This window comes from Gobio gobio (assembly GCF_949357685.1).
Source record: "Gobio gobio genome assembly, chromosome: 18".
Taxonomy (NCBI): domain Eukaryota; kingdom Metazoa; phylum Chordata; class Actinopteri; order Cypriniformes; family Gobionidae; genus Gobio; species Gobio gobio.
In genome coordinates, this window is record NC_137111.1 from 39,414,844 (window position 1) to 39,428,581 (window position 13,738).

A 13,738-nucleotide genomic window follows, 5' to 3' on the forward strand; every position below is an offset into this window, starting at 1 on the left:
TTCAATTAAAAAAATTGAAATAACACAGGTACTTTTGCCATAATTACTATTAGAGCATTTGATAGTGCTGGTTGTAAATGACAAAGAAGAGAAATACAGAGAAATCTCATATACTTTTTTTGTTTTGTTTAAGGAAATTGGAAAATTTGCTTGGAGAGTTGGTGTACAGTTTATCTTTAAAGTTATAACAAACAGTAGCAAACAAAATTTGCCTAAAATGCCTGAAACAGCTCCAGTTCTCATTCTTTGAAAAATGTTATGAGCATATGTGTATTCTGATGGTATTACTGACAACCAGTACTGATGAATCTCAATACCTTCAATGTATAAACATTTAACCGTTTTATAGAATGACAAAGATACTTTTAACAGTGATCATTGTGCAGTTAAAAGTAGTCGTGTAGTCTAGTAGTCATGTACCAAGCACACATCTGCTGAATTTCCCTGGAGATTCCTTGACCAGCATGTCTTTAACTGGATCCACCAGCGGGCCGAGGATCAGCACTGGTCTGGGAGATGTGCAGTCAATCTTCTGCACTCTCTGATAGGCCAGGCTCACACAGTCTGAGCACACCCAAAACAAACAAACAAACAAAATCAACATCAGTCTCATCAAAATGCTAATTTCCGCAGCACTGCATTATGGGATACTGAAGAGTCTTACCATCTAAGAATGGAATAGAGTCTGTGCTGATCGCGTCCAAGGCTACCACGTCTTTCCCATCTTTGGAGCTGCTGCGTTTGTGCTTCTGTTTCCTGCGGAAGAAGGATCTGCGTGCGGCGGCCGAGAGGGTCTTACTGGAGCCCGTCTCGTCCTTCAGTTCAGTCATACTGTGTCTGCGGTAGAACTCCTGATCCATCCTGCACCACAACAGAAGTTCAGGTTACACAACTGCCTTTCTGAAGTCTTCTGTACGTTTTCATATTGTGTTCATTTAAAAACTATGTATACACACATCTGTATGTCTGCAGTAAGCCTATGCTCTATTCTGAGCACATGGATTCAGTTGCATTAAGTTGTTTTTAACTAGAGATGGAATAAAATCAAAAATCTATTTAAATATCTAGAGAGCTTTTAAGTGGCTGACAGGCTGATATAGATTTATACATTAATGACAGTGAATTATATATACACAAAATTGAATATACATTATTTTGTGTAATTATATACACACACACAATTGCTGAAATTAAACACTAACATTAAACCATTACCACCAATTATTAGAATATCCATGCAGAAAAATAAAAAATAAAATTATATAATAAATTATATGATGTACTAATTGCATAAACAATCTAAAATAATATATTTAAAAACTAAAATGTAATCAGTTAATATCTTAAAATAAATAATCTTAAAATGGCCAATTAGCATATACATACATATCATAACACTTTACTTAAAGCCTATTTGTATAATACATTATAAAAGTATTTTTCATTCGATTTTTAATGCTTTAATTATGCCTTGTAATGCATTGTATGGTCTTATAAATAATTGTAACATTATAATACTTATGTTATGCCTTTGGAAAGTATAATGCATTAAAACGCATGACAAACAACCAGTTTCAGAAGGACTCTGCAAATATTATAATGCATTGGAACTTTGATAATTATTTATGAAAATATGAAGGCATTACATACGTTATGAATACCTTAATAATGCATTATACATAAAAGGCTGTAAGTAAAGTGTTACCAAAATGACTTTTATTTCTATTTTAATATACATATATATGTCATTTATTCCTGTGATGGTAAAGCTGAATTTTCAGCATCATTACTCTTCAGAGTCACATGATCCTTCAGAAATCATTCTAATATGTTGATATGGTACTCATGAATCAATTATTATTAGTTGAAAATTGTTGGGCTTCTAAATGAAGCATGGAAAGTGACTTTCATTTTTTCATGTCTTTACTGTCACTTTGATCAATATAATTCATCCTTGCACAATAAAAAAAGTTTCATAAATAGAAAAAACTTTCTGACCCCAAACTTTTGAACACCCTTAACTACTTGATTAAATAAAACGATGTGCTTTAGACTGTGATGCTTTTTGACTTTTTAAGACACAGTCAAAATTAGACTAACCGTGACTGATTCATCCTTTATAAGACACCATCATTTGATTGAGTCTAAGGATGGGACTCACATATATTTGCTAGGGATCTGCCCTCTTTGAATTTTTTGTGCATTTTCATCAAGTTGCCAGGCCATCCAGGTGCCGAAGTTGCCATTTGGTAGCGTGTCATCCACATAGAGGATGTCATCTTTCTTAAAGGAGAGGTCGAGCTCAGTCTCAGCCACCCGGTCATAAAGTGCTCTGCAAGAGAGAGGAAATGAATAATTCAACAAGTGACAGCATTATACATGAGGCAAAGACTGCGGTGCGGCATCTGCAAGAATGAGGTAATACGAGACAAATGAAAAGAGTGCAGGAGACAAAGAAAAATAAAGGAAGGAAAGAACGAATGAAAAATTCAGGAAGAGGCCGGGACAGAACCGATCCTTCATTCCTGGGAGTAGCACGAGGGGGCTTTTAGCGCCCACCCATAACTCCTCATCCCGGTTCATTCATGACATGCGGATCGACAGAGATTATTTACTGCGGGTGACATCATGGGAGCACAGGCATAAAAAGCGCATGCAACAGCTGCGAGCCACAGAATTTCATTTGCAAAGACAAACACGGCTATTTCTGAACAGCCCTCTTCCATTATTCTTTTTCCACCGCGCAGACACAATGCATCTCTGTCTCGAACCGTCTAATTACCACGGCTACTATTATAGAACACAAATTATTGAAATTTGGTGATATAATCTTCACCGCCAGATACAATATCTCACCCTCCATCTTAAACATAATTAAAGAGATTAAAAGATTCCCGTTGCTGCAGTTTTTTCACATATATATTTAGAGCAGCATGCACAAGGCCCAAACACTGGCATTTGGTTATAGGGATATAGTAAGTGGCCATGTATGGTGATGCAAGTCAATGGCAGATGTGCAGACTGTTGTGTTAGACTGTTGAGATCATGCTGTACCTCAGCGTTTCCCATTAATCACCTAGACTCTGGCGGCTCACCGTAGTCTAATCTGTGCCGCCACAGTTTCACAATGAACCAAAAATACTTCTCATAACACAAAAGGTCTCTATTGCTGTTTTGTGCCATTGCTCTGGCAAAGTATCTGTCAAACGAACTAAAACCGAAAGCGAGACAGGGCTCCAGACTAACTTTTTTCACTAGGAGCACAGTGGCCCCCAACTGAAAATTTTAGGGGCACAACCAGAAATTTTAGGGGCGCACACCGTAAATCAACATGCTAACCAAATCTACTAATTTCCACTGTATTACAAATAGGGATGGGTATCGTTAAGGTTTTAATGGTATTACTACTCTTACCAATACTGCTTACCGATCCGGTACTTTAACACTATTCTTACCGGTTCTTTTTATTATACTTTATTTAATTTTTTTTATAAAAAAAAAAAACATAATTAAGAACATTATTAACATGGCTTTATAATCTGAAAAGTAAAATATCTATAGCAAAAGAAACCGCAAAGTTTGAACAAAAATATATAACATCTATTTGTAAATGGACCATTGCGCAGGCATTCGGAAGGTCTGCTAACATTAATATTACAGTAAAGAACAAACTTACAAAGAAATCTAATAAAGTAATGAAATGTAAAATAACACTGCATAGTTTTCACTGTATAAATTGATAGATTAATGCTTATAAAAGCTAAAGTTATTAAGATGTGAATATTTTCTATTTACCTTTTGTTCGATTCGAATTAATGGCTCAATCGTCAGCAGGTTTATTAGACGCTGCCCCGTTAAGACCGATCGAATGTAGAACTAATAATATCATATTCTCCTATTTCTCCAAACTATTTATGCCCATTTAAGATATAAACTGTTAAAATAACTACTCTCCAATCCGGTCATTTTGACACCGGCTATTTGTTGTTTATTTGATGGTTTAGACGCACACACGAAGCCTAAAATATTAAGTGCAAGTCGGTCCATTTCGCAGCACACACATAAGCCGCCTTGAAGTTGGAAACCGCGTCTCTTGCGTGAATTATTGAGCATTTAATAGCTCTTTATTATCAAACACATCCCGCAGTTTGGCAACAGTAGAGACTGCAGTTTACAACAATCACTGAATCTGACGTTTAGTTTAGGTTTAAGGAGAAATGACAGCGCAAGGCTGTGAAGGGAAGGATGTCGTGCTCGACGAACACGGCTATAGGAATAGTTTTACCTCATACCTCATATCTTTTTATAATTCTTGGAAGCCAAAATCGAAAATAAAATTTGATCAATATCACAGCACATCCCTAAAGTTTAAGCAGACTAAACTTTTGTTTAGTTCTTGGCCATCGTCACTCAATAAATCTGACTGTGGTGTTGTGTTCGCTGTAGCTCCACGTGAGAGAGCTCGCTCGCTTTCTCTGTCTTCTGGATTGCGAATGGCAAAAATGCATCATGGACAAATGGTTTAATATTATCTCATATAGAAACGGCTGGCAAAGATAGAATTTTCCAGACATAATGTCTATCAATTATAATTAGTAAGTGTATTTTCTTAATTTCTCCAGTACCGACAGCAGGCAAATTTACTGGTCGCACATGTGCGACTGGATGTAAAATTCAGTCGCACACTCTCAAATTTTAGTCACAAAATGCGACCATTTAGTCGCACTCTGGAGCCCTGCGAGATATGGCTTTGGGCCCTAATCAAATCGCAAAGGACTGTGATTTGATTTAATAAATATATATTATTTGCGCTGTGTTTCAAAGCAAAGTGCGCCCTGATCGTGTTGATCACACAATCAGTGAACGTAATGAACTCCATCTCTGCATGTGCTCTGAGTTTAGCGTGCATTTGGGAACGTAGCGGGCACCAGCTACGTATTATTTTCACATGGAAATCAAAATTTACAACATTTTAGTAGGAAGAGGATTACAGCAGTTCACTTGATTTGTAGACGCATTTGTAAACCTGTTTTCACAGAAACAGTAGTTTTCCATCAAAATAAAAGCTCAAAGGTACACTCTTGCAAGTGTAGAAAATAGGACAAAAGTATTGTAATTTTCCTACTATAGCATACTTATGAAATGAATAGTAATTTTATTTTACAGAGCAGTTGTTTCACATTATATGGCTATTACTGGCAATATTTGACTGAATGACAATATTAATAATAATATACAATTATTATTCTATTCTGATTGTTTGGATTCTTAAAACACCAGTCTGAATGTAATGTAGACTGAGACACTGCATCACAACTAAAAAGAGGGTCGAGTCCTCTTTAAAGAGGTCATTGGATGCCCATTTTCCACAAGTTGGTATGATTCTTTAGGGTCTTCATGTAAAGTCTGTAACATACTTCGGTTAAAATTCCTCAATGTTTGTGTAAAACACCCTTTTTACCTCCTCAAAAACAGCTCTGTTCACAGCGACCAAGCGGCAACCTCCCGCAGTTTCTCTTGAAGCCAATACGGAAGTGACTTAAACTGCAGTTCATCGACTGGCCGCTATAGACAGGCTCCAGATGGGAGCAGAATCTCATTGAGCCCCATGTTAAAATGCCCTACTTTACAGCAGAAAAAAAAAAACATGTTTACAGCCTGGTACAAATTGTGGTTTTGATCTATATAGCTAATTTTTCCCTTCATGACAACTGTGAGGGGGGTGAATTTTTTTATAACTCATCTGTTTAAATTATATTAAGCCTTAAAGTTCTGCATAATTAGGGGCGTGGCCACTGGAGGGACAGCTGGATTGCCGCTATAGTCGAGCTAGGTGGGCGTGGTTTCAGCAACCAGTCACCTCAACTCCAGCCACGTCCCGCCTGTGACGGCCTGCCAAGATGCCAACGGCTGACTTTTAGGCTTCAAAACCCAAGGGTGACGTCACAAACACTACGTCCATATTTTTTACAGTCTATGACAGCGACTCGTTTCGGTGCATGTCTCTTTAAATGATAATGAGCTACTGCTCAACCCACCCTCTCTTCCGTGGAGCATGAAGTGCTGCTTTGGCGGAGAGTGTACAACTGACTGAGGGCGAAAATATTCTAATATGGGACAGTCCGCCAGCGGTCATGGGCGAAGCATGAGCAATATGACATCATATTGCTCAGAAAATTAAAACAGCTTGATTATTGAGAGTGTTTAGGCTTTTTGAGGATTAAAAAAAAGGAGTGAATGGATTTTTATCATTGTAGGGTGGTTGGGTCCACACACTGCAAAGACACATTTATATGAAAACACTAGGGATGCAACAATACAGTTAGTCCACGGTTCAATACATACCTCTGGTTTTAACCACGGTTTTCGGTTCGGTTTGGTTTTTTGCTATTCTATTCTTAGGCGACAGGAACAGCAAGAGGTTAATGAGAAAAAAGACTATTTTTTATTGCAATTCTCTTTCTTTATTTTACTTAAAATAATTGAAAAACCTTACTTAAACTTTAAACTTTACTTTAAAAAAAAAAAAAAACCTTGTACACATTCCTAGTGTATTGTTTAATATAAAACAAATATATATAAAGATTTACACTGGCAGCTCAGAGCTGTACAGCAGCATTTAAGTATGAAATTGAATGAATAAATGTAAAAATAAAAACACTACATAGACTTCACTATAAAATATACATTGATTCTTATTAAAGCTACTGTATTAGTTTTTCAGTCAAGAGCAGTGAGTGATTTTCTCTTTGTCTTTTGTTGTTGTATTAACATTAAAGGGATAGTTCGTTCAAAAATGAAAATTCTGTCATCGAGAAATGAATACAGGTTTGGAACATTATTAGAGTGAGTAAATAATTACATAATTTTAGAGGTGAACTGTCCCTTTAAGGACAGCATGTTCACTAGGCTGCCTGCTGTCAATGTAAGACCTCCGTGCATCTAATAGACACGCGATTTTACTTTCACTTTAGACATAACCGACTGCGTTTATGTTAACCTTGTGTATATTGGACAGTATTAGCGCAGTTAGGCGACTACTTAGTTCAGTAATCACAAGTTTGACAGGCGTTTAGTGAACGCGCTCGGAAAAGCGCATGTTAAAACCGCGCACGCGAATGAACCGGCAAGGCTTTAAAGCGCATGCAAAGAATGAACTTTCGTGATTGTGAATATCTATAGTGTTCCGTGAGTATAACTCTACCACTAACGTGTGATGTGAATGTATGTCGCGTTGTTCAGTATTGGGATGGAGGAAAATGATAGAATTTGCAGAAAAATAATAAATTCAATGCAAAACTGAAAAACCGCAATTCACAAGCGCGTATTGAACCGTGAATGCCGTACCGAACGGTTCAATATTATATTGAGAATTGTGGCATCCCTAGAAAACACCATATAAAAGTGAAGTTTGCATCCGATGACCCCTTTAAAGTTCAGGTACGTGTCAATTTACTGACTGTTTTCTGTTCAATTTGCACAATGAACATGTGTTGGAGCTCTTATTTTTGAACTTTTTCTTTTTACCTGATATAGAATCCATCTCCAGGAGTGTCTTTCACCTGGTTGAACTCATCCAGACGATGCTGGACTCTGAAAGTCACTGTTTCCACAGGCTTCAGCATTTCCAGGTACGCCTCCTCCACCGTCTTATTCTTCATATTAACTGAGCCATACTAGATGAACAAAGAATGATAGAAAAAAATGTAAATCGCTTGTTAAAAATCTCTTTGCCTACTTCTAGAAGTTTAGAACTTCTATGGCCACTGTGCATGAATTATACTGTACTAAATCATTTTAACAAAGGTTACTTTTTTTTTTTTAAATACATGCATCACTTTTAAGGGTTCCTGGTCGATTTCCATTTCAGAACTAATTTAACATGTAGAGAAACAAGATGGCTTCTTCGTTTTTCTTAGTGAAGCAATTAACTGTGTAATAATGTGGCTGACAGGTCTGAATATGTCCATGCCAAGAATGGGATATTACCAATTTCACACCATATATCAGAAAGCAAAGAAGTGATCAATAAAAACAATAGGTAGGAATGCATCATACTGACGTCTGAATTGGAGGAAAACAATACAGTCAGTGGATGAGGCTGGAATGCCAAACACGAATTAGCGGTTGCTAAAGCATGGGTAAATGGTACTACAGACGCTGTCAGGAACATTACATATCACGCCAAACAGGAAAACTCATCTACTCGCTAGTCTGCTTTTAAGGCCGTGACCAAACAATGTGTTTGAACACACCGCAAAGACTGCAGCCAATTATAACTGTCTACATCAGCAGGTGGCAGTACTCTATATTCTTCATTCATAAAGTAAACACGAAACTAGGACTGCGGACCGTAAAAGTGCTTGCTTACCGTTTTAAATGTGAATCAGGTTGATCACATTTTTCATTCCAGATGGCCATGTTGTTATGAAAATATTCACGCATTGAAATGCTCAGGTAAGATGACAACATTAGAACAGCCTCTATATTCTCTATATGCCCTCTGACTTCATGGTTAGCTCGCTTGCATCACTGAACTGAACAGCCAATCAGAGTTCTCTCTCACCAACTGATGCCGATTCAAGACAAACACCCGCCGACGGGGTCCGACTTGTGCTGACGGAGAATAACACGCCGCAAAAACTGAGCTGACAGACGCTCAACAACGGCCTGACACTGATGTTGGTCTGTCACATCCACTATACTCTATACTGTCACCATACTCACGCTCTCACAAAATATTCAAACCTGCCAACTTGTAGAATTTAATAAAGACTGAAAGAGTTGTCAGAAGCATAAAGTTATCTTGATAAACAAAACGTGTAAGATTCATAACATTTTGTTGGTCAAAGATCTTATTTTTCAAAAGCCAATGGAAAATTCCAATTGGCTTTTTGTTGAGCAAACCAGGGTGAAATATATTATTATGCAGCACTATATGGTTTATAGTTCATAATGATATATGTTCAACTTAAGTTAAAAGTCTAACTGCATCAGTGCCAATGCTAAGAGGACTCCGGGAACCAATTAGTCTTGACTCTTGATTGTAATAGCAGCCAACAGGACTGTTGCTAAAAGTGTATTAGTCCATTCATAAAGCATCTATCACCCCCCCCCCCCCCCCTTAAATCTTATTTGTCTAACAAATAACTGCTGTCTCACTATTTCTGTTCACAGCAGTCCCAAAAAAGCATTACACAGACAGAGATGTTGCTCCATTTACCTCAAGTATCATGTCCCCAGGCACAAGACCATCTGCTCCTCTGGCAGGACTGTCCTCCTCCAGGCTCTCCACAAAGATCCCCCGCAGGTTTCCTCCGCACAGCTGAACACCCAGCTCCACCTGAGTCTTCCTAACTGTTACCAAGCGAGGCTCTGGAACTTTCTTGGAACTCCCAGATGAAATTCTAACATTCAAGAGAGATACAGAATCCGACGGGTCACCCAAAGTCAGCGAATTTCATGTTGTGTCACCCTGAAAGGTAAGTTCCATATTTATGCTTCCTTTATTTTTATTATCGATTTGTCCCAGGAACTTTCTTCCCAGGAACTCTTTTCCCCCCAGACCTGCTGCTGTCTGCGTTTCCATCGCGGTCTAAGGTACCGTGAAGATTGGTCCTGTGATGTAGGACTGCGCGCAACTTTCCAGAACCCACTGGCTTTTGTCCTCCTCAAATAAACTTAATAAAGCTTGAACCTCGTCATCTGTTCATCGGTCGCATTTTTAAAACTCTGTTGTCGATTCGAATAGCAAACAACTCTTACTGCGGCACCGCAACAGACTTTTAGGTTGAAATAAAATGCTGCATGAGCTCAACCAATCAGCATATTCAGCACCCAAGCCCAACCCAAAAGTTCCTGAACTTTGAAAAAGTACTACCTCGCAAACAGGGCCATTTTGAAGGGGAAATCTTTACCCGGAACTCTATTTAGACTCCGGTTCCTGCGGTCGAAACACACAGAGTACCACCCCACAGTCCCTAGTTCCCAGGGAAAGTTTCTGTAGTGGAAACGCGGCTAATGTTGAAAACAGAACATTTTTGTGGAAACCACGATAAAAAAAAATTCTGGATACTTTGTAAATAGAAAGTTTAAAAGAACAGCATTTATTTCGACAGCAAGATCTGTGTATTCATTTGTGCAGTACCTGATGAAGCTGTTGGGACTGGTGGTGGGTGTCGTCTGTTTGGAGGATGGGGTGAGCGTGCCTTCATCCTGTTCACTCAGGGTGTCTATGGTGGAGTGGTTATCTGGGGTGGCGGCTCCACTGCCCTGCGGTGTGGACTGAGTGCTCACTGGCTCCAAGCGGGAACTACGGAACAACATAGCCAAGAATAAACCACACCTGCTTTGCGATCAAATCTGCATTTACCTGAGCAAAAAATGAATGGGAAAAGGGCTGTACCTGGAGCGAGAGTGGTTGCCGAGCTGATACATGTGTGGGTTGTACTGGGCCATGATCGTGATGGTGTCACACTGCTGGCCAATGATGAGCCGGGCTTGCTGCTCAGTGGCATTACGCAGATTTATCCCATTATACTGAGAGAAAGAAACAAAAATGAATGAGCTACACAAAATTTCAAAAGAAGAAAAAAAGGACATTGTTTTTAACTTATATTTTCATCATTTAGCTGGACAGCAAAAGTAAGTAAAATAAAAATTAAAAGTTAAAAATTACTAGCATAAAATTGCATAAAATTGAAAGAAATGTAATTACTTTTATTTTTGTTTTATTCTAAGTAATTAAAACTGTATTAAATTACATAGATAAAACGCATAAATATTGCATAAATTAAAAAGCACATAAAATTGCATAAACTGCATACAATAAAATTGCATAAAATAATAAAATAGCAAGTAAAGTAAAATATGACGTGAAATAGAACGATGTTAAATTAAATTCCTTAAAATAAAACAGCATAAAATTAAAAAGATAAAATGGCTAAAGTAACTGCATAAATATTGCAGAAAATAAATTAAAAAGCACATAAAATTGCATAAAATAAAACTGCACAAAATAGTAACATAAAATGGCAAATAAAAATGTTGTGAAATTAAAATAAAATAGCAAGTAAAGTAAAATATGTATTATGTCATGGGGTGTGATGTTTCTTAATATGACGTGAAATATAGAAACAATGTTAAATACAATTTCTTAAAATAAAAAGGCATACAATAAAATAGCAAGGAATGTAAAACATGTACTATGTACTAGGGTGTGATTGTCCTGACGTGAAATATAGAATGTGAACAGAAGCACTACCCAAATATGTGGAATTCTCTAATTGGGCTATATTTAAATAAAAATGGCCATGAATTTGCAATGTCCCTAAAAAAACTTAGGTCATTGGAAAACCTTCCAGTTTCTTTATTCTTTTCTCTTAAAGCCCATCTGGGTTATGGATGTACAGTATTGAAGTTATACTAACCTCCAGTAGCTGGTCTCCATACTCCAGTCCAGCCTGGTGCGCGATGCTGCCCCCGGTCACCTTGGAAACAAAGATTCCACCATTCTCTCCACTCACGATGGAGATACCAAGAGGCTCCGCCCCTTTGTGCACGATGACGTTCCGTGGCTCCTCCAAGTACGGCCTGCCAGAGCGATAAAAGTGTGTGAATTTCAAGATCAGAGATAATCAACAGCTGAGACAGAATCTGGTCTGCAGGTCTTAGCCAGGGTAGATGCTGAAATACTGCGACGGAGGAGAACCATGCAGGTAGATGTAGAGCAAGAGACATTTACTGAACGGGTAGTTTGGAGGACTAGGAAGCTGAGGGAGTGTGCATACAGGACTTCAATAAAAGATCCAGAAGGCTTCTAACCTAAATCTTTAAATACGCCTGTACAAAAGACTTTACTGCCCAAACAAATAAAAGCATGCTTTAATGTTACAGCTCCAAGTCCAGACAAAATATCAACGTTTCACTGACAAGTGCACAACATTTCAAAACCGACCTCTGTATCCCTGAGTACAGAAATTATTGAAGCTGTTGTAAATGATGACAGCCGTCTTACTATCATCATAGACAGGTTGGATTTGTCAAGACACCCATTTCAGACATACCTGTCATTTCACGCATGGTAATAATTCCTTACTGCAGCTTTAAACTTTAGCATTTATGATTGATAAAATCTGGATCTTTTCGGGACGAGAGCAGCCAAACTGACATGCAAATCATGAATGCCTCTCCAATCAAGAACCTTAAGCACTTAAGAAGACATTTACTCTAAAAAGAGCTAAATCTGCTGTGTACAGATTTAACATTCATGAGGAATCTCTTGCTGAGCAGGTTAATCAAAAAAGTAAATTAGTAGCAGCAGGTAAAATTACCCAGTAACACCAATTAAACTCCACTTTGAGGAAAGTGTTGACACAGATTAATAAACTTGATCCCCTCCATATTAAAGTAGAGATGCACTGATCGACTGATTTTCGGCTGGCCGATCAGTCTCGCGTCTTTCCAATTTCTGAGCCGGTCCGTTTTGTAGCCAGCGGCACAGGCAATAACGTCAGCTGCACGTTCTCACTCTCTTCTCTCCAACAGCGAAGAGACACACACCCACCTTCTTTCACTCACTCTCATTCACTCCAGTTAAATAGTGCTTGTATTGCACATCATTTTAGTCATTCCCGCAGGTTTCACGCTCACACCACTGATCTATATAAGTGGAGCGCACAAGCCACCTCTCAAACAGCTGAGAGTCGCAAGTACCAAAATGAGTGGCTTACTGTGCTTAAACGGTCAAATACATACAACATTTTGTCAAAATGCCCGTCTTGGTGAGTATTCAGTTAAACAACGTCAGTTTAGGAATGTTAAATAGTTGAGAAAGATAACGCATGTTGTGTAACAGTATATTGGATCCATGCATAAACTCTTAAAGGGATAGTTAACGAAAAAATGAAAATTAGCCCGTGATTTACTCACCCTCAAGCCATCCTAGATGTATTTATATATACCTAAATATGCCTGCCATTACAATGCTTGGAAGAGCCAGGACATTTTTTTTTATATAACTTCCATAAATGTTAATACATGTTTATTTTTGGGTGAACTGTCCCTTCAGCAGTCTAATATTCCTGTTATTGTGCTGTTGTTTGCAATTTGTTTATTGTTCTTTTTTTATTACAGAATTTGTACTTTTCTGTTGTCTGGCTATTACTAGACCAAGCTAAATTTAAGGTTGAACATTTTTCTGGGGAGTACTGCTATGTATTTTCTACTGCACAAGAGGTGTGATAAACAAGCATAATTCAAATGACTCTGAATGCAATTGGATAGTCCTTTAAGCAATCAGAACACAAGAGGCATGATCAACATCGCTTCTCTATCCGTCATCGTGTTAAACTTGCCAATAGAGCGCCAGGAGGATAAGCCAGTCTGTGATTGGTTCCCGCTAAAGTGTATCAGAAGCAGTAGAAGTGAATGTAGAGTTGCAGGGCGAAATCAAATCGCCGGCAGATCAGGCTGGGTTTTCCCAGTCTAACTTTTCTGTGTTTTTTTTATGAAAATAAAACTTTGCATTGAAGAAAAGTCTATTTTTGTTTGTATATGCTGTTAGAAAGTTTTTTTTTTTATTTTTTTTTATCGGAATCGGCCAAGAAAATTGCAATCGGTACATCTCTATATTAAAGAGAAAGTTGACATGAAAAAGCTGTCATCATTTACTCACCCTTATGTCATTCAAAACATAATTGGCTTAACATAATTGAAACACGGATGAAAAATCTTTTCA

General features: G+C 37.9%; 1 protein-coding gene and 1 long non-coding RNA gene across 7 annotated transcripts in view; both read right to left on the minus strand.

The window, feature by feature from the left end:
• Positions 1-13,738, minus strand: part of LOC307142142 — a 576,947-nt gene that overhangs the window by 274,067 nt on the left and 289,142 nt on the right. The gene's annotated exons all lie outside the window — the stretch shown is intronic.
• Positions 1-13,738, minus strand: part of dlg5a (discs, large homolog 5a) — an 87,947-nt gene that overhangs the window by 8,775 nt on the left and 65,434 nt on the right. For all 6 annotated transcript variants that reach the window (XR_013818430.1, XR_013818431.1, XR_013818432.1 and 3 more), the window contains exons 22-29: positions 11,430-11,592; positions 10,406-10,539; positions 10,148-10,312; positions 9,224-9,407; positions 7,528-7,676; positions 2,162-2,332; positions 665-861; positions 421-564 (exon numbers count right to left, since the gene is read on the minus strand). Coding sequence is in view for 3 of the 6 variants with exons in the window: in XM_079842695.1 (XP_079698821.1) it covers positions 421-564; positions 665-861; positions 2,162-2,332; positions 7,528-7,676; positions 9,224-9,407; positions 10,148-10,312; positions 10,406-10,539; positions 11,430-11,592 (1,307 nt within the window). In the remaining 3 variants the exon portion in view is untranslated. The remainder of the gene's footprint in view (positions 1-420; positions 565-664; positions 862-2,161; positions 2,333-7,527; positions 7,677-9,223; positions 9,408-10,147; positions 10,313-10,405; positions 10,540-11,429; positions 11,593-13,738) is intronic.